Genomic DNA, 20783 nt, shown 5'->3' on the forward strand with positions numbered 1-20783 from the left:
CGTAACTGTCTGTGATAGGGAATGAGATAAAGAGAAGCTATGTGCTATGCTACCAGCTGCGGTAGAGAAAATATAAGTAGTAGTGGTGGTAGTAGTAGTAGTGGTGGTAGTAGTGGTAGTATCGTTTATTATAATTTATGTATGTATATATATTTATCCTTATGTGTGGCTGTGTATATGTACGTATGTATATGTATATATATATATATATGTGTGTGTGTGTGTGTGTGTGTGTATGTTTTATATATGTCTATGTATGTATGTATGTGTTTGTGCGTTTATATTTATATATATATTTGGGTGTCTATGGGTGTATTTATGTGTATATGTATGTAGATATGTGTGTGTATGTATATGTGCGTGTTTATGTATGCATGTATTTATGTATGTATATATTTATCTCTGCCGCTTTTTATTGTTATTGGCATCATCATTCCTAGCACTATCGTTATTGCTGCTATTATATTTATTTCTATTACTATTTTTTTTACTAGTTAGTATCTTTATAACTATTATTATCGCCATCTTTATTACCGTTTTTTTTATTATTATCATTATTACTAAGAATATGATGATTCTTAGTGGTTTTACTGTTATTATTATTATTATTACTAATCTTATTATTACACATGATCATTGAATATACTATTATTAGGAGTACATGGCATTTATTATTATTATTATTATTATTATTATTATTATTACTATTATTATTATTATCATTATTATTATTATTATTATTATTGCTATTATTATTTTATTATTATTATTATTATTACTATTATTATTATTTGTATTATTATTAATATTATTATTTTTATTATTTTTAATTATTATTATTATTACTATTATTATTATTACTATTATTATTATTATTATTATTATTATCATTATTATTATTAATAATAATATTATTGCACATGATCATTGAATATACTATTATTAGCATTACATGGCATTTATTAATAATAATAATAATAATAATAATAATAATAATAATAATAATAATAATAATATTTCATCATCATCATCATCATTAACATCATGACTTTTCGACAATCTTACAATTACTAATAAGCTAACATTCTGCCACGCTTAAAACTTTCTAATCCTCACTCCCCGCCCTTTTAATCGAATTTAACACTTTACAGAAAGAATTGGTCAGAGCAATACAAGCTTTCACGGCTGATTTTTATCAAGTATCATGGTTCAGTTGTGCTCTAAACAGGAACATTCACTTCGAACGCGCCTTTGTTTTATCAAAAAACCTACTGTCGATGTTATACTTCTACTTGTGCGGTGATAAAACTTCTCAAATGCACTTGAGATATTTAGGCTGTGTAAAGCTTTTAACTTCAAAATCGGACCGTTCCTTCTCTAATAAGATTTTTTTCGGTTTTCAATACTTATCAGAGGCATTCCGATACAAAACCTATCTAAGAACACTCTCAGGCAAATAAAGTACATTCGTTGGAAATTAAAAAAATAAAAATAAAATAAAAAAAATCGGCCCAACCGTTTCGGAGTCCGTAGGGAACTCTTATTATATTTCTGATGTGTGTGTATATAACTCACGTATATGTGAATTTTTATGTTCTCCTGTGATCGTTTCTATTGTGTTTAGTATATGTACGTGTCAATACGTGCACTCGTCTATATAATGCAGTGCTAATACATATAAATAACACACACGTACAGTTCCTTACGGGACAAATAACGGGGGTTGTTTATTCCGAAAGCCGTTCTTTAGATGGGAAGGTTGGGGGTCTTTACAATACGCTGGGGCACATCGTAAAAATTTACCCTCATATTTTTATTGTCATCGAAATCGGTGAAATCGTCCATTTTTCAATCAAATCGATTCCCTTGTTGAGGACCCACCGCAATGCACCAGGAGGAAGCTTCACATATCTCCCACAGTGAACTAGTACACGAGACATTATAGTCTACATTGCACTGTAAAGAACCTACTGTTGATTTCATAAAATAATTTTTTTTATATATTATGGCTTGATTAAAATTTTAAATGCAAAAGTCAAGTATCATGCTACAATTGTGCTTTCAACAGAAAGATTCATTTCGAACGCGCCTCTGTCATATCAAAGAACATATTGTTGATTTTATATATCTGGTCTTACTGCTTATATCGTCATAACGGTTTTAATTTAAGTTTAAAATAAAAAAAAAAAGTAAGTCAAATATCATGGAGCAATTTTGCTTTAAACAGAAACATTCCTTTCGAACGCGCCCCTGTCATATCAAAGAACCTACTGTTGATTTTATATGCTGGGCCTTTCGGCTTGTGTGGTAATAAAACATCTTAAATGCACCTGTGACGTTAGGCTGTGTAAGGTGTTAACTTTGGTCGAAATTGCCTGCGCCTTCTTTCATCGGATTATTTTAATTATCGATACGTATCAAAGAAAATCTGACACAAAAACTATCTAAGAACACTGCCAGACACATAAATATTTTCGTGTGAAATTTCATAAAAATCGTCACAACCGTTTTTTAATCCATAGGGAAAGAACTCACACACACAGATAAAGTTCCTTTGATATAATAGTAGATTGGTAGACAGACAGACAGACAGACAGACATGACTAAATTGACGATAACGATTTTGATGTTTATCAGTTTGGATTTTTTGTTGTTTGTTATGAGCGAGGGTAATTAAATGAAAAAAAAAAATCACGGATAGAACTTTATTTCAAAACATTTTAAATTTATAACAAGGCAAAATGTGGGCGCTTCTGCACTATCGGGACGAAATATCGGAAATCGTAAAACTGAATTTCACACGAAAAACAATGGTATCTCAGTATTCCTCGTATTTTTAAGATGATTATATCAAAAAAATTACGAAAATCGATAAGGTAGAAAATTATTTATTAAAGAAAATAATAATAAAAAAAAATAGAATTTCAAGAAAACGACCGTAAAACACAAGAAAAGTTCAAAGGGGGGGGGTCGTAATTTTTCGTTTCGATTTAAACAAGATGGCGGCAATTTTTTTATCTGCTACCGCGATTAAAGTTTTTTTTTTTTTTAATAATTCAGTAATATTCATGTAATTCCGACTGCATAATTTGGAAGCTACCATTATTAGAATTGATAAAAGCAAATCAGTTGAAACCATTGTTTTTAATCTGAAAACTTCATTTATCGACTACAAAATCTCATCTCAATAGTGTAGAAGCGCCTAAATGTGTTTAAAATATAAACAGAAATAAGTTTTTTGGAATAAAAACTTCTTTTATTGCAACAAATACAGAACATCAATTTACTAAATTTACGAGTAATGCCTCCTATTTTTTGCCGTTCGAATGCATCAGAGAAGATTGCAAATCGCATTTTTATGATGACTGAACTTATGAATTCATAATCTGAAAGTTTCATCTCTCTGTTTCAGATATTTACTGTGCGAGAAGGCCAACCCCCCTCCTGTCATGGACGTGCGTCAGAAGCAGAGATGCGTCATTGAATTCCTGGTAAAATTTGCATTGAAAATGGTGGTGACTATGTGGGAAAAATTAATTCTGGAGCACAAACAGTCGCTCGTTTTAATGGTACTACTCCCGTCTTCGTAGCTCTTCAACTTTTTGAGTTAAAAAAAAAAACAACAAAAAAACCCGGAGGGTTTTACTCTTGGAACGACGCTCGTATATTTTGTGCTCTAGTAATGCATACACTCTTGAGCTATTAATCCAATCTGTGTGAAAATATATATATATATATATATATATATATATATATATATATATATATATATATATATATTATATATATGGTTACGTTTCTGCAGTTTTGAGATAAGGATTGATAATTCATATTATTTTGATTATTTCGGACTACTGTCCTCATCTTGAGTGTTATTTTCACGTTTTGAGCGAGGTATTCCAAAGAACTACTTCAGGTGTACCTTGTTGAACTCGGAAATCTACACGTAATTTCGAACGGAACCTTTTATTTAATCCACGGGCGCCGGGGGGGGGGGATAGCAGGCTCTTCTTTCGTCAGCTGTGAAATAGTTAACAGCCCTAAGTAATTCTCAATTTTATATTTGAGTTTTTCTCGCACTTCATCCTCCAGAAGAGTGTAATTCACAACTGAATCTTTTTCCGAAGTGCAGTATAACTCCTATAATTTGAATATCAGCTTCGTTCAAATTAGAGGATGCTGTTCAAGTTTCGTGAAAAAAAAATGTGCTGCAGTTAACTTCAATTTTCTTAGAATTAAGAAATAGTAAATGAAATTCATTGCTATATGATACTTCAAGTATATATTGAGTTGAGTTTACGATATATTGCGAGTAAGAATTGTTAATATTATTACCAGGAACAAAAACATATGAAAATAAATTAAATCTACTCTTACTTGTTAGGTATTTATTACCTAAGTTATCATCTACAGAAATCATACATTTATGTAAAATACAGTTTTTTTAGTTATTCATTGGATGAGTCTCATTGCAGTTTCTATTTTCATCAATTGAGCTCTCGGGCGCTACATTTGTATTCCGTAAACAATCACAAAAATCTATAATTTCTTGGTTCTGTAGCTTCTTTATGATTATATCTCTTCAGAGTGATATTGCTTGCAAAACATAGTTGTCACTAAAGTAAGGACTTGTTTCTAGAAATTTTATAACCGTCTCCATAGACTTTTCTGCATCATCCCATGATATTGCTTCATCAGAGTGTTCTTGGTTATTTACATTAGGGTCAAGAGAATGGGAGCTGTCGCTATTTTCATCACCATTACTGCCTTCAGGATATTGATCAGTAGTTTCCTCATCTTGTTGCACCTACATTTCAACATCATTTGCATTAAGTGATTTAAGAACCACGTGGTTGATCGGTAACCGTTTGGTTTCAATAATTTTTTCTAGGCCAGATGTATTCTCTGATTCTTTCAGTTCAGAAACCTTTGGCGCTGAACATAATTTACCCCATGCTTTTGTTAATGTACTTGCTCGAACTTGATTCCATGCACTTGCGAGAGAAAATATGACATATTTGATAGTAAAATGGTGCTGAAAATCGCTTATACTCACGATACTATTTACCATATTCATCATGAAATCATTTCTGTAGAAACATTTTAAGTTCCAAATAATCCATTGATTCATAGGTTGGATGAGAGAAGTCACATAAGGTGGTAAGTAGCACACAAAAATATTCCCACAAGATGACACTAGTTCTGACTCAGGAGGATGTGCTTTACAATTGTCCAACAGAAGCAAGCACTTTGAATCAGGTTTACCTAATTCAAGAAAACGCCTCTGTACAACTGGCACAAATTCTTGAAAAAAACATTTTTTAAACAACTGTTGATTCATCCATCCATTTCGTGAAGAATAATAGGATACTGGTAAAGGCGAAACTCCTTTCAATGCTCGGGGACACTTTGATTTGCCGATGACAAAAAGCTTAAGTTTATGAGTTCCAGAAGCATTAGCGCATACCATCACTATTAGTCTTTCTTTATTTAATTTGAATCCTTTTATTTTCTGCTCCTCAAATCGGGCTCATGTTTTTGCAGGTAAGCACTTCCAATTTACGCCATTTTCATCAGCGTTGTAAACATCCTCTGGTGTTAAACCATAGTCGGCAATTATCGTCTTGAATTTGTCCCAATAATTTGATGTTGCGTGTGTATCAGCAGACCGTTGTTCGCCTGACATTGTTAATTGTCTTATACCATGTCTACCCTTAAAGCTCCTAAGCCAGCCTTCACTGAATTTCATATCTTCTGCGATATTCAACTCTTCCTTAAGAGATTTTGCTTTAGCAATTAACATGGGCCCAGATATTGCTACACCTTCATTCCGTTTTGCTACAAACCACTCATGCAATATTCGATCGAATTCAACTTGCTTTGGTCTGCGAAGAGTCCTTCTTTTGACATGTTTTTTATTTGGAGAGAAAGGAGCAACCATCAATATTTCCTCCTTTTTTATTTTTGATGTAAACAGTGTACTTCTTCCAATCTTATAATCTCTCAATATAACGCTATTTTCAACTCCAGCATCTAATTTTTCTACAATTTGACGTTTTTCGAGTAAAGTCAGTGTCACTTGTTTTCTTTTAGAGTTGCAAGCAGTTGTGATGGGTTGTTTTACACTATTTTAAATATAGCAATCTGAAAAAAAAAATTACAGTTAGTGTAAATTAATTATCAATAGCTAATCTACATTAATTACATAGTATCAATATTAACATTTCTGCGCAATATCTGACTAAACCATATAAACAGTATTACTGCAACTCCGCATCAAATATGCTAATACAATTTCAATGACGAGACAGTTCAAGTTTAGAGAAAGTCCAGGTTTAGAAGAAGTCCAAATGAGAGGAAGTCCAACTTTAGAGGAAGTTCAAATTAAAGGAGTTTTACTGCACTTTATTCACTGCGCAATGATCCTTTCGAAATTCCGTGCAGATTCACGAATTCGACTGAAAGATTCCCGAGTTCAAGAAGATACACCTGAAGAAGATGGGAGGTTATATCGACTGAAACGTTGTGAAAATAACACACAAAATGAGAATAGTAGTCTGAATAATACGATATATAGAGTTTTTGTGTTTGTGAATGCTTTGTCTAGCAGACAATATCAAAGAGGAAAAGTCTTCCTTTTTCTGTTTTTTTTTTTTTCTGTACCATGTTTTAAACTCGGAGGAAAAAAGTTAATCAGCAAACATTTATGTCATTTGATGATTCCATATTTTTTTTTTTTTTTTTTAAATATATTCATTTATTATTTTATTTTCATCAGAGAGATATTTTTTTTATTTTTTAGCGCCATTTCTTGTTTTGGCATTAATTATGTCGGCGCCATTTCGTTGGCACAATTTTTTGCCACCATTTTTGGCACCAATTTTTCTTTTTTTTTTTTTTCAAAAGGTGATTTTTTTTTGTTATCTCTCGTTCGTTATACAAAAAAAAAAAAAATTGGAGGAAATTGTTAATCCTAATCCGCCTTTATCCAATAAGATTAAATAATATTGTCTTTGGATTATCATTTTTTTTTTTTAATCCATTTTATTTTTATAATTTTTTTTCTGGCATTTTACATTCGACGCCCCTTCATGTTAAATTTTCTTAAAAAAATCTTTTTTCTCATTAATAGGATCTAATATTACACTTCATCTTTTCTCGGTAAGTGAACGAGAAATCCTTCTCGACTGCGGCAATTCTTATTTTTATCCCAATCCAGAGGGTCCCACTTTTTAAGGCGCTAGATTTCATCTCTACATTAAAAACGGACCTTGTGTCTAAGTCTTCCCTCGTGGGAAGCCAAATAAAAGTATTTTATTTTACTTACCTTCCACCTCAACACTAACCTTGAAATTGACGACTTCTAAAGGTTTTCGGGTATGCTGAAAACGAATATCATTTAAATTTTGCGCAGACAAGTAGTTTTCTTGCTATAAAAACCTTTATTATTCAATGTTATCCCACTGGTGGCCATGTTGTTTTCCCAACTGAAAAGTACTAATAGGCATGCATGTTACCCCCTCCTCCCCATGTTAAGAATGGTGAACGCCACTGACATTTATTAAGTTATGTATTGAAAAAAAAAAAATGTTTTATTATCCAGAAAACTACCTGTCTGCGCAAAATTTAAATGTGATATTTGTTTTCAGCATACTCGAAAATTTTTAAAAGTCATCATTTTAAATGTGAGTGTTAAGGCGAAAATAAAGTAAAAAGTTACGCAAATAAATAGGAAAAAGATATTTTTTAAATAATTATTCAAGGTCAGTTGGCCCTGTCGGCGGGGCAGTAGAATACGCCGACTGCCCCCCCCCATGCAGAGGGTAAAAGTCCCTCAATGGGGGTCCTGGATATGACCTTAAACTATATCCAGTGGTGAGGCCCCAGATTGTGGGCTTTGGGAAGTGTGGAGCCACCCTTTAATTACCATTGCTCCCAGGTCCACTCTGACCCGGAGTGGTAGTACCTGTTAGGGTCCCAACTATGGGTTAAATAGAAACCGACGTGAAAACAACAAATATATTCTATTAAAAAAATTTATCTTCAAAATCACTGGATTCGGCATTAAATAACCCGAAAAGGATTGATATGCCGTAAAACAAAAACAACCAACCAAATCAAGGTCAGTGTTAGACATAAGGTCGGTTTTTAATATGGGGAAAATCCAGCTCTCCAAAAAGGGGCATTCTGGATAGGGAGACAAAAATTAAAATTGTCTCAGTCATGAAGGATCTCTCCTCCACCGACCTAGGACAGAACAGATGAAATTCAGTATCAGAACAGATACTACACCGTGTTCTTAGTCCGAAGACCAAAGAAATATGTTTGTGTTTTTTTTTTCAATAATTATTGTTAAATTTTTAGAGTGGAGTTTAGCTTGTTACACAACGTTGGTATTTCTTGAAAATTAAAAAAATTTTTGCCCCAAACCAAATTGCTTTTATTTATTTATTTATTTTTTTTGCTGCGCAGATTTCCTCTCTACATTAAAAACTGACCTTGTGGCCAAGAGAGTAGGAAGTGGATCTTAAGTTTACTTCCGGTAAACTCGTAACTCTCGCTTCTACTATTTTGTCATTTAGTTCTCACATGCTGTGAATGATGTTTCTGACAAAAGGGCAAGAATTGCTGTTCTATGTGTTGGAATCTATCCTTTTAACGTTTTTGATTGGATAGTTTTTAACATTGAAGTGGTCTATCATTTTTAGCTACTTATACAAAGTGGCTTCATGCCTAGTCTGGAGCGATTTCCAATTTTAAAAAAATCTGACGTCGTGGGGATACAATATAAAATATTACTTAAAAACAAATATTGTTCAATTTTTAGAGTGGGGTTTCAACTTACTGCATAAGTTTAACGTTCATTTTTTTTTTTCCTGAAAACTTCCTCAGCACTTAGATGCAAAAAAAAAAAAATGTCAGTTTAAAACAAATCTTGTTTGCTATATTTCTAAATCCACTTCTTCTATTCGTTATGTTAAATAAAGCTGTTTCTTGTTAACTTCCGCTTTCTATTCAGCGGAAGTCTTACCGAGTCTTGCCGGTGTATACCAAGGAAATGTCCCTTCTGACTAACACTTACTTTCCAGTTAAATTTTAAATCTATGCATCAAAATAGCTTTTACTTTGAAAATATATTTTAAAAGATTACATAAAAATAATCGGGATTGTTTTACAAACCACAAAGGTACGAAAAAGTGGTCAAAAATGCAAGTATATATTAAATAAATGTTAGCAATGGCAAGATAAGTTTTTTTTATTTTTTATTTTTTTACAAAGGAATCACCACTTAATAAGGCCCAGAGGCCACTCGAGGATTAGGGTTAAAGAGTGTACGGTGACCAAAAGGACAATATCATAGTAATCGTTAGAGGTGTAAATTTGGTAAGTTGGATTACTTCAGGGGAACGGCTCATCAAGAACTTGTTTATATTGGACTTGAAGATGACCATATCGTAGTCAGCCGGAAAGCAGGTAATTGGAATAGAGTTCCACAGTTGTGCAGTTCTAAGAAAGAAACTTCGTTCATGGAATCTACGTTTAGGTATAGGCACATGTAAAGAATGGGGGAAATTATTGTTGTATTTACAGCCAAACGAGTGTTTCTCGTGAATGTTTGGCGAGTGGGGGGGGGGAGCATAGATTGGAACTCAGACGAGCACTTGTAATGAAAATAATGATAAAATAGATAGGCTCGCAACGTGTTACGCTTTTATCAATCTGAACAAGGTTTTACTGGTTTTACTCAAAGTAAGGACTAGTTTTTTTATGTAGAATTTTAAAATTTAACTGGAATTACAAAAGTATTAATCAGAAGGGACTTTTCCTCGAAATATACGAACAAGACTTGGCAAGACTTCCGAAAAACAGAAAGCGGAAGTGAAAAAAAACAAAAACAAAAAACAAACTAGTTTACTTAACATAACTTCAATTTTTAGAGGAAAACTTCAATTAACTATATCAGTTAAACGTATATATTCCCACGGAGACTTCTTCAACAGCAACTAAAATGTCATTTTGATTTAAAACAAATCTAATAACTATATTTTTAAATAGGTTTGTTCAGAATTTAGAATTTAGAATAGGGGCTCAATATTTCGTATAAGTCCGTCGGCTATTTTTCAACCCAGATTTCGCTTGAAACAGAAAAAGGCGGGAAAATATCTGTCATTTCCAGGTTGTTGTTATTATTATTATTATTATTATTATTATTTTTCTTCCGGAAGTGAAATCTTGGGAATGAAAATTCTCCATAGATATGTTTTTTATTTATTTATTTATTTTATTTTATTATTATTTTTTTTTTTTAGTATTTTTTCATGTACGAATAAGTTCTACTCCGACATCAATTTCCTCCAGCGTGTCTTTATCTTCATCATCAACATCATCGTCGTCGTCAGCATCCTCGTGTGACATGGAGTCGTCTCCATGTGACATGGAGTCGTCTTCGTCATCTGCTTCGCCATTACAGACGTCCGAGTTGAGTTGACAATCCGATGATTGTTCCAAGGGTTTTTCCATTTTATCGTTTGTAGAAACTTCCTGTCAAATAAAAAAAAGCAAAAACAAAATATTAAAAAGGGAAGACAATGGAAGAATTCATGGATCTCTAAGTGCATCTGTACTAGTAACTTGCTACTCGTAAAAAATACTGGGTATTTATTTTTTAGAGGCGGCGAACTTTAAATTGACAACTCTGTTTTCTTTAATTGCAGATTTGGCAACTATCTTGAATTCAGCTTGGTTTGGCAATTCATTATACCGTTTCAGCAGGACGAAGCCACCGACCACACAGCGCACGATACGATCACTTTATCGACAGAAATATTTGATAAAACAAGTAATTTCACGAAATGGACGTGCCCTCTGGCAACCTCGTTTGTGCAATTTAACCCCATTAAATTATTTTCTTTGGAGATATGTGAAGTCCCATGACTATGCTGATAAACCAAACACAATAGACCATTGAAAGACAATATTCGCGAGATATTGCCGAAATACTGCTTAATTTAATGTGTAGAATTTGTAATTAGATTACGCCATATACGCGCAAGCTGCGGGGGGGGGCATTTAGTACGCCCGAAATTATTAAAATGTAAATGCTAAATATTAATATTTTGAATAGACTGCATATTTGTATAGTAAAAAAATTTTCTTGGATTTATTTTAATTCAAAACTCACTGCCTCTAAAAAAACACCGTTTACGTAGGAGAGTTGTCTGTCTGTCTGTCTGTCTGTATGTGTGTATGTATGTATGTTTGTCTGTCTGTCTGTGTGTATATATGTATGTCCGGCTAAAATAAAAAAAACGATAACAGAAACACCCACAAAGTTGATATTTTCTATATCGGCGTTGCCCCGGATGAATAACATTTAACATTTAGAAAAAATATTTATTCTTTAACCGAAACTGGCACAGGTTTTCCAGCCACTTATTGAATGGAAGAAACTCAGTTTTTTTTTCAAGAAGTTTATTCCCTTATGCCATCTCATGCATTGGGTTATCTCCAGTAATTTTTCTTACATAATTTGAAATTAAATTTATTGAATATAAAGTGGCAGAAACAGATCATAAAAGTAAAATGGATGAAAAAAAAAGAAGATTGTCGCAGTCTAAAAGGATTTCTCGTTCAAGAAAAAAGTGAAGTATAGTATTAAATCCTATTTATCAAAAGATTTTTTGAAAAAAACATGAAACACTTTAGAGAGGGACGTCGTGTACATTGTGCCGAACCGCCATTTCACAAATATAAAATGGCAGAAAAAAATTATAAAAACAAAATGGATAAAAAAGTAGAAAATAATCCAAAGAAAATAGTATTTAATCTTATTGCATGAAGGAGGATTAGGATTGATGATTTACTCCATTTTTTTTCGTGCATAACGAACGAGAGATTAAAAAATATATATCACTCCTTCCCCCCGCCAAAAAAAGTGGCGCCAAAAAAAGTGGCGCCAAAATGGGATAAAAATGGTACCAACGAAATGGTGCCGAAAGAAGTGATGCAAAAAAAAAAAAAAACAACAAATACTGCTAAAATAAACGAAAACAAAATCTCTGATAAAAATAACGTAATACATAGCAGAAAAAAAATTATAAAAACAAAATTAAAAAAAAAAAAAAGAAAATAATCAAAAGACAAATTTTACATTGTCTTCTCTTTTTCCTAGTATAACTCTTCCGGAAAAAAAATCTTCCGCTAAGCTAAGTGCACTTGTGCCAACAAATATTATATTACACGGACATACTACCACACCGACTTTCCCAGGTGACCACTGTGCAAATATAAATATACTGCGTATATGAAGTATGAATATGTACACATGTATTTATAAGTTGTATTAATAAAATTTATCACCTGCTTCAGCTTGTGTCTTTCCGTTACTTCTGCATTGTACCACCTTCTACAATTCTATTTAACTACATAGTATACAATGCTTCAAGCAAATTACACCCACCTCTTATCCCTTAGTCTGAGCCAGACAGAGTTTGCCATAAATATCTGACGAATCGAGCTTTCTCGAAATATTATATTACACGGACATACCACCAGACCGACTTTCCCAGGTGACCACTGTGCAAGTATAAATATACTGCGTATATGAAATATGAATATGTACACATGTATTTATAAGTTGTATTAATAAAATTTATCACCTGCTTCAGCTTGTGTCTTTCCGTTACTTCTGCATTGTACCACCTTCTACAATTCTATTTAACTACACAGTATACAATGCTTCAAGCAAATTACACCCACCTCTTATCCCTTAGTCTGAGCCAGACAGAGTTTGCCATAAATATCTGACGAAGAGATCTTTCTCGAAATATTATATTACACGGACATACCACCAGACCGACTTTCCCAGGTGACCACTGTGCAAGTATAAATATACTGCGTATATGAAATATGAATATGTACACATATATTTATAAGTTGTATTAATAAATTTCTCACCTGCTTCAGCTTGTGTCTTTCTGTTACTTCTGTATTGTACCGCCTTCTACAATTCTATTTAACTACATACTATACAATGCTTCAAGCAAACTACACCCACCTCTTATCTCTCCTATTATTTACTTAAATTTGTCTTTTTTTATCCCTTCAGAGCGTTCTTTGATTGAAATACAACCACGCGCGCGCGTATATATATGTGTGTGTGTGTGTGTGTGTGTGTGTGCGATTAAATGATAAATCTAAATAAATAATGAGGGTTTTTTTATATTGAAAAGAAAGACTGCATAACAAGGGAGTTAACACATTTAGCTAGAACAAACATCCCCTTTTTATTAAGAAGCCATCTTACCTGTTTTATACGTCTCCACTTGACTCTTCTATTTTGACACAAACGCACACACACACACACACATATATATATATATATATATACATATATATACATATATATATATAAATTTCATTGAATCACTATAATTTGCTATATATATATATATATATATATATATTTATATATATATATATATATATACAGCAAATTATAGTGATTCGATGAAATTAGAAAAAATCTTTATTCAAATTGTTAAGTTTGCAGGTTGAAACAAGTAACGTAAAAAGCAATACAAATGACGACTCAACAAACAAAGGTAGATCAAATAAGAAGTGTATTAGGAAAAGGTATATTTACAGGATATTTACATAATGGTGTCAAATAAGAGAGTCTTTACTGGAGAAACATATCTGCTCTCGGCGGCTTTCGGTGGCTTCTGGTGAACACACACTCAGACTAACTGAGTCTTCCTATTTATGTGTAATTACTATCCACATATGCAAATGAATTCAAGGATTTTTTTTATTATTCCAAGTAAGACAAAGAATACTTTCGAAATTTTATCTCCTTATCCTATAGGATTTCGATGCCTACCATCTCTTCAGAGAAGAAAATATTAGCAAATAGATATAACGGTATTCACCCTATTTGCTAAAGTCAGTTAGACATGGAAAATCATAATCAAAAATTGATTAAAAAGCAAATAGCAAATATTTAGCAAATGTGGTGAATACGGTTATATCTATTTGCTAATATCCTTTTTTTAATTTCATTTAATCACTTTAATTAGCTTTATTTGCTCTATCCTGTATATTGAGCAATTCCTATTTAGATGGGATAATACATAGAATATTACGACCAGTAATATTTTTAAATCTTTTAATCACAGGTTTCCATACCAGCTGATTGTTGGATAGATCGATTCGGAAGTATATATATATATATATATATATATATATATATATATATATATATATATATATATATATATATGTGTGTGTGTGTGTGTGTGTGTGTGTGTGTGTGTGTGTGTGTGTCTTTATATAGAGAGTGAACCAAAAAAAAAAAAAAAAAAAAACGGACCCAACTCTAATTAGGTAAAGTGTACGTGGAGCCCGGTTTTTTTATGAATAGGATTTAATACTGTATTCATCTTTTCTTGAACGAGAAATCCTTTTAGACCGCGACAATCTTCATTTTTTTTCATCCATTTTACTTTCATGATCTCTTTCTGCCACTTTATATTCAATACATTTAATTAAGTGTATATATATATATATATATATATATATATATATATATATATATATATATATATATATATATATATATATATATCTTTTATTAATATTATTTTTTCCTTGTACACATTTTTGTGAATTATTCCATGGATTTCTGCCTTCGGATTATTATGGACCATCTTCTTCCAATTACGGGAATTCCTTGGATTTTACGTGTACAGATGGAAATTCTTTTAACTTTCTTGAAGTTTTACATTTGGATTTTACCGTCACTCGATTTTTTATCTTCCACCAGACTATCCATTAATGTGTAATCACCTTTTTCTTTACCATATTCCCTCTGCTTAACTTATTTTGTTTTCAAGTAAGATCTTTGACTTATTTGTTGTTTCATCAAATACTTCTGCATGCAAAATCCGATCCCGCATTTTGCTAATCCCTACCCTCTGATGAGAAGGAGAGCATTTCTTCGAAACTCCGCGGATTAAGGACTATCCATTTATCTAGTGTTTCCTTTTCAGATTAAATATGTTTTTAACTCATTTCAAAGTGTTTTTTAACATATTTTATTAACTGTTTGCTCATATATATATATATATATATATATATATATATATATATATATATGAGCAAACAGTTTTTTAATATATTTTATTAACTGTTTGCTCATATATATATATATATATATATATATATATATATATATATATATATATATATATATATATATGAGCAAACAGTTAATAAAATATGTTAAAAAACACTTTGAAATGAGTTAAAAACATATTTAATCTGAAAGCAGCCGCCAATAGCGTAATGGTTAGGAGCCTTGACTGCCGTACAAACGGTCGGGTTTCAATCCTGGCTTGAGGTAGTTGCCTGTCTAGCCGCACTGATGAGCTGTGAAACAGCGAAACAGTACTGTATGTGGATGACTATATATATATATATATATATATATATATATATATATATATATATATATATATATATATAAGTGAACGTGTCTGTGTGTGTCTGTGTGTGTACATTTCCCTACGCAATAACTCTGTCAATTTTCTGTCTACAGACTCGAAATTTGCTATATAGGGTACTGAGATTTGGGAAAATCTATGTGATCGGTTTTCGGCGAGATATTTGGCTGTTAAGGGATCAAAGTTCAACGATTTGACCTTTGAGAACTCTACTAAACTCCTCTGACAATTTAAGGTATAAACACTTGAAATTTTAGATATAGATTCATTGGACATGTTTTTTTTTTTTTGCTTTGAGCAAAAATAAAACAAAAACAAAAAAAACAAACAAAAAAAGCGGTTAATTCATTTAACTTTGACCCCAATTATGACCTCTTATCATTTATTGTTTTGGGCTCAAATTAAGTTATTAAGTTAGATCCATGTCCAAGGAACCTATATCTGAAATTTCAAGTGTTTAGACCGAAAAATGTCGGAGGAGTTTGGTAGAGTTCTCAAAGGTCAAATCGTTGAACTTTGACCCCTTAACAACCAAATTCCTAGCCGAACACGGATTACAAAGATTTTCCCAAATCTCAGTATCCTATATATAAAATTTTGAGTCCGTAAACAGAAAATTGATAGACTTATTGCGTAGGAAAATGTACACACACGGACACAGACACGTTCATTTTATAGATTAAACAAAAATATATACGTACTAGCATGGGTGCCCGGCGTTGCCCGGGTATTTGGAGATGTATGTTGAGGCAAAAAACAAAAAAAAAAAAAAAAGTCAATTTTTTAACTTTGACCCCTATTATGACCCCTTTAAATTTATTGTTTTGGGCTCAAATAAAGTTATTATGTTAGATCCATGTCCATAAGAACCTATATCTAAAATTTCAAGTGTTTAGACCGAAAATTGTCGGAGGAGTTTGGTAGAGTTCTCACAGGTAAAATCGTTGAACTTTGATCCCTTAATCGCCAAATTTCTGGCCGAAAACCGATCACATAGATTTTCCTAAATCTCAGTACCCTGTATATAAAATTTCGAGTCTGTAGACTAAAAATTGACAGACACTTTCATCTCTCTCTCTCTCTCTCTCTCTCTCTCTATATATATATATATATATATATATATATATATATATATATATATATATATATATGGATAAAAATCAATGCGAAAAATATATAAATGTTTATATCTTTTCTGTATTTATATTCTAATTGTTGACTCTTTAAAAAAAAAAAAAAAAATACGAAAATTTTTCTTTTTTGTTTTCGAACGCAAAAAAATTTATATAACTGGAATCATATTTATGGCCATATTTACTGCTTTTAGTAATGCTCCTGTAGATTCTGACGATTTATTTTTTTCTTTCGGGCATTACTTAAAAATATTTTCTCTTCAAAGAGGGGGAGGTAACAATTTGGTTTTAGTAGTGTTTTTGATTTTAATTGGTGCTTGCAGTAGTGCTCTGGAGGCTTTCTGAGTTTTAATTTCACTCATCACTTAAAAATATTATCTTAAGACAATAAAAGATAACAATCGCAAAAAGCACTTTTTATTTTGAACATTTTTCATCTTAGCATTTAAGAGTGTATCTATCTATCTATCTATGCCAGTCTGTTCATATCTATCTATCTATCTATCTATCTATCTATCTATCTATCTCTATATATATACTTTTATAATAATTTTTCAACCAAAATTTTTATCTTACCCTTTAAGAGCCAAAGAGTGTATCTATCTATCTATCTATCTATCTATCTATCTATCTATCTATCTATCTATCTATCTATCTATCTATCTATCTATGCCAATCTGTTCATATCTATCTATCTATCTATATATATATATACTTTTATAATAATTTTTCAACCAAAATTTTTATCTTACCATTTAAGAACCAAAGAGTGTATCTATCTATCTATCTATCTATTTATCTATCTATCTATTTATCTATCTATCTATCTATCTATCTATCTATCTATCTATCCCAATCTGTTCATATCTATCTATCTATCTATCTATCTATCCCAATCTGTTCATATCTATCTATCTATCTATCTATCTATCCCAATCTGTTCATATCTATCTATCTATCTATCTATCTATCCCAATCTGTTCATATCTATCTATCTATCTATCTATCTATCTATCTATCTATCTATCTCTATACATACACTTTTATAATAATTTTTCAACCAAAATTTTTATATATTAAAATTTCAGTAATGTTCATATACCAATAAATCAATTGAATAAATAAACTGGAGAGGAAAAATAATTATAAAAATTAAAAAAAAAACACACACACACACACAAAAGATTTTAATTAATATTAAAATAGGAAATTGGTTGAAATATCATTTAAAAAGTAGAAATACGAAAATAGGACAACTAATAAATTCAAAGACAATCGAAAATTTAAAAAAATAAAATATAAAATATAAGAGTAGTGTGGAGGTAGTTACAACTGTATAATATCTTAAAATAGGGATTATGAATATATTCATATATGTATAACCAGTGTATTTTGCCGTCTGAAGAGTAGCTATTATAATGTGGAATATTTTTAATATAATATTTAAAATTGTCCAAATGGTTATGAAACAATTGTAACGCGTAATATATGATGTTCTTATTATATATTTTGTTGCCTTGATTTATATGAAATTATCTCCATATATAATAAAATTCCCCTCTAGATCAAAGTAGCGTAGGTTTGCCGTAACAAGGGCTAATGGGTAGACAAATACACACTATTAGTCTACAGTTTAGTGATCGATATTCTATTCATTTTTCTGATCATCTTTCAAAGCAAAAGCTTCGATGCGTTTTTAGGGATCATTTCGTTCATAGAACACCTATTGTTAATATGTCAATATTTTATCCATGGACTCTTCAGAAATCAAAGAAGTTCGCCTTCAGCCAATAAAAAGCAAACAAACAGACAAAACAAAATACAAAAAGAAAAGAAACACACACACACACACACACACACACACACACACACACACACACACACACACACACACGTTTCAATCCAAGAACACTCCGAGGAGGGGGTATAATGATAGATTAAAAAATGAAGGGTAGATTTTCGATAATCAAAAGAAAGGATTGCATAATAAGGGAGTTAACAAATTTAGCTTAGAACAAACATACCCCCCTTTTTTCTTCGTTCATTAAAAAGTCATCTTACCTGTTTTAAACGTCTCCACTTGGCTCTTCTATTTTGAAACCACGTCTTCACCTGCGGAAAAAAACAAATTACAAAAAATAAAAATAAAATAAATAAAAAATTAGTAATATCAAGAAATGTTTAAAACATCGTCTTAATATCACCACAATGCGCCGGGGGGATTGAAATATGGATAGAAAAGTAAAGTAAGTATATTTTAAACAGAAAAGGTAACACAGAAAAGTATATAAACACTTGCAGGGTAACCTGATGTTGCCCGGGACCGAATTATGATCCACGAATATTTCACACTTCCAATACATTTATTGTCATCGAAATAGATGAAATCGACAATTTTTTAATTAAAGTCGACTGAGTGTCTGCTCTAGTCGGGGAACCACCGTGGTGCACCGTTAAGTAGCTTCACATTCTCCCCACAGTGAGGTAGTCCAGAATACATTTAGAACCACGAGGACGACTGGAAACAATGCCGAGATAAGCGGAGAGCACATACAGCACCTGAAAGTCGCAAATGGTCACCCATCTGGTACTGACCAGGCTCATATTTGCTTACCTTCGGTGATCTAACGGGAACCGGCGTGTAAAACGTGATTATGGCGTATGTTTTGTTTATATAGTTTTAAATATCTATACGCATACATATTTCAGCTGCAATATTTAGTTTCATCACGAAAGCGGAGATTATGAAGACTCGAGAATTTTATTATAACTTTGTCGTGTCATTGTCTCGAGGAATATGGACATAGCGGAACGAGGCACTCGTATGTCTAGTCAAAAATGTTTGTATAAATAAAAGCAGTATATTAAAGGACACCTTTTTTTAATTGTAACTAACTATGCTTATATCATCATGCTATGAAGCTAAGAACTAACATATATATATATAAATATATATATATAACATATATATATATAACATATATATATATAACATATATATATAACATATATATATATATAACATATATATATATAACATATATATATATAACATATATATATATAACATATATATATAACATATATATATAACATATATATATATAACATATATATATAACATATATATATAACATATATATATAACATATATATATATATATTTGTTATTTGTTAGTTCTTCGCTTCATAGCATGATGACATAAGCATGTATATGTATATGCATATATATATCTATATATCTATAAAAGTGAAAGTGTCTGTCGGTGTGTGTGTCTGTGTGTGTACATTTCCCTACGCAGTAACTCTGTCAATTTTTAGTCTACAGACTCGAAATTTTATATACAGGGTACTGAGATTTGGGAAAATCTATGTGATCGGATTTCGGCCAGAAATTCGGCGATTAAGGGGTCAAAGTTCAACGATTTTATCTGTGAGAACTCTACCAAACTTCTCCGACAATTTTGGGTCTACACACTTGAAATTTTAGATATAGCTTCCTTGGAGATGGATCAAACTCAATAACTCAATTTCAGTCCCAAACAATACATGTTAAGGGGTCATAATAGGGGTCAAATTTAATAAAAATTTGACCGCTTTTTTTTTGCCCAACATACACCTCCAAATACCCGGGCAACGCCGGGCACCCATGCTAGTATATATATATATATATATATATATATATATGTATATATATATATATATATATATATATATATATATATATATATATATAATATGCGTATATATATATATGTATAAATATGATATATATATAAAATATGTATATATATATGTATATATAGTATATATATAATATGTATATATATATGTATATATATATATGTGTATATAATATGTATATATATATGCATATATATATAATATGTATATATATATATAATATGTATATGTATAAATGTATATATATAATATTTATATATATAATATGTGCATATATAATATATATATATATATATATATATATATATATATATATATAAATATGTATATATAATATGGATACATATTATATGTATTATATTATATTTTAAAAACAATACATATACCGCTCTCCATGTGGGGGTACCAAATTGGTTAAAGAGAAAATTATTCCCAGCTCACATTTAGGTAAAAATGCACTTCT

The 20783-nt window shown here is 31.1% G+C and overlaps 1 protein-coding gene across 1 annotated transcript in view; it reads right to left on the reverse strand.

Annotated features, from left to right (window-relative positions):
• Positions 1-3234: 3234 nt before the first annotated feature.
• LOC145267028 (uncharacterized) overlaps positions 3235-20783 on the reverse strand; it is a 104908-nt gene continuing 87359 nt past the window's right edge. Inside the window, exons 4-5 of the mRNA XM_080122958.1 lie at positions 18698-18748; positions 3235-10542 (exon numbers count right to left, since the gene is read on the reverse strand). Of these exons, the coding sequence (XP_079979084.1) occupies positions 10318-10542; positions 18698-18748 (276 nt within the window). The 3' untranslated portion in view covers positions 3235-10317. The remainder of the gene's footprint in view (positions 10543-18697; positions 18749-20783) is intronic.

This window comes from Euprymna scolopes, chromosome 42, assembly GCF_053919585.1.
Source record: "Euprymna scolopes isolate OS-2025 chromosome 42, ASM5391958v1, whole genome shotgun sequence".
Lineage (NCBI taxonomy): Eukaryota > Metazoa > Mollusca > Cephalopoda > Sepiida > Sepiolidae > Euprymna > Euprymna scolopes.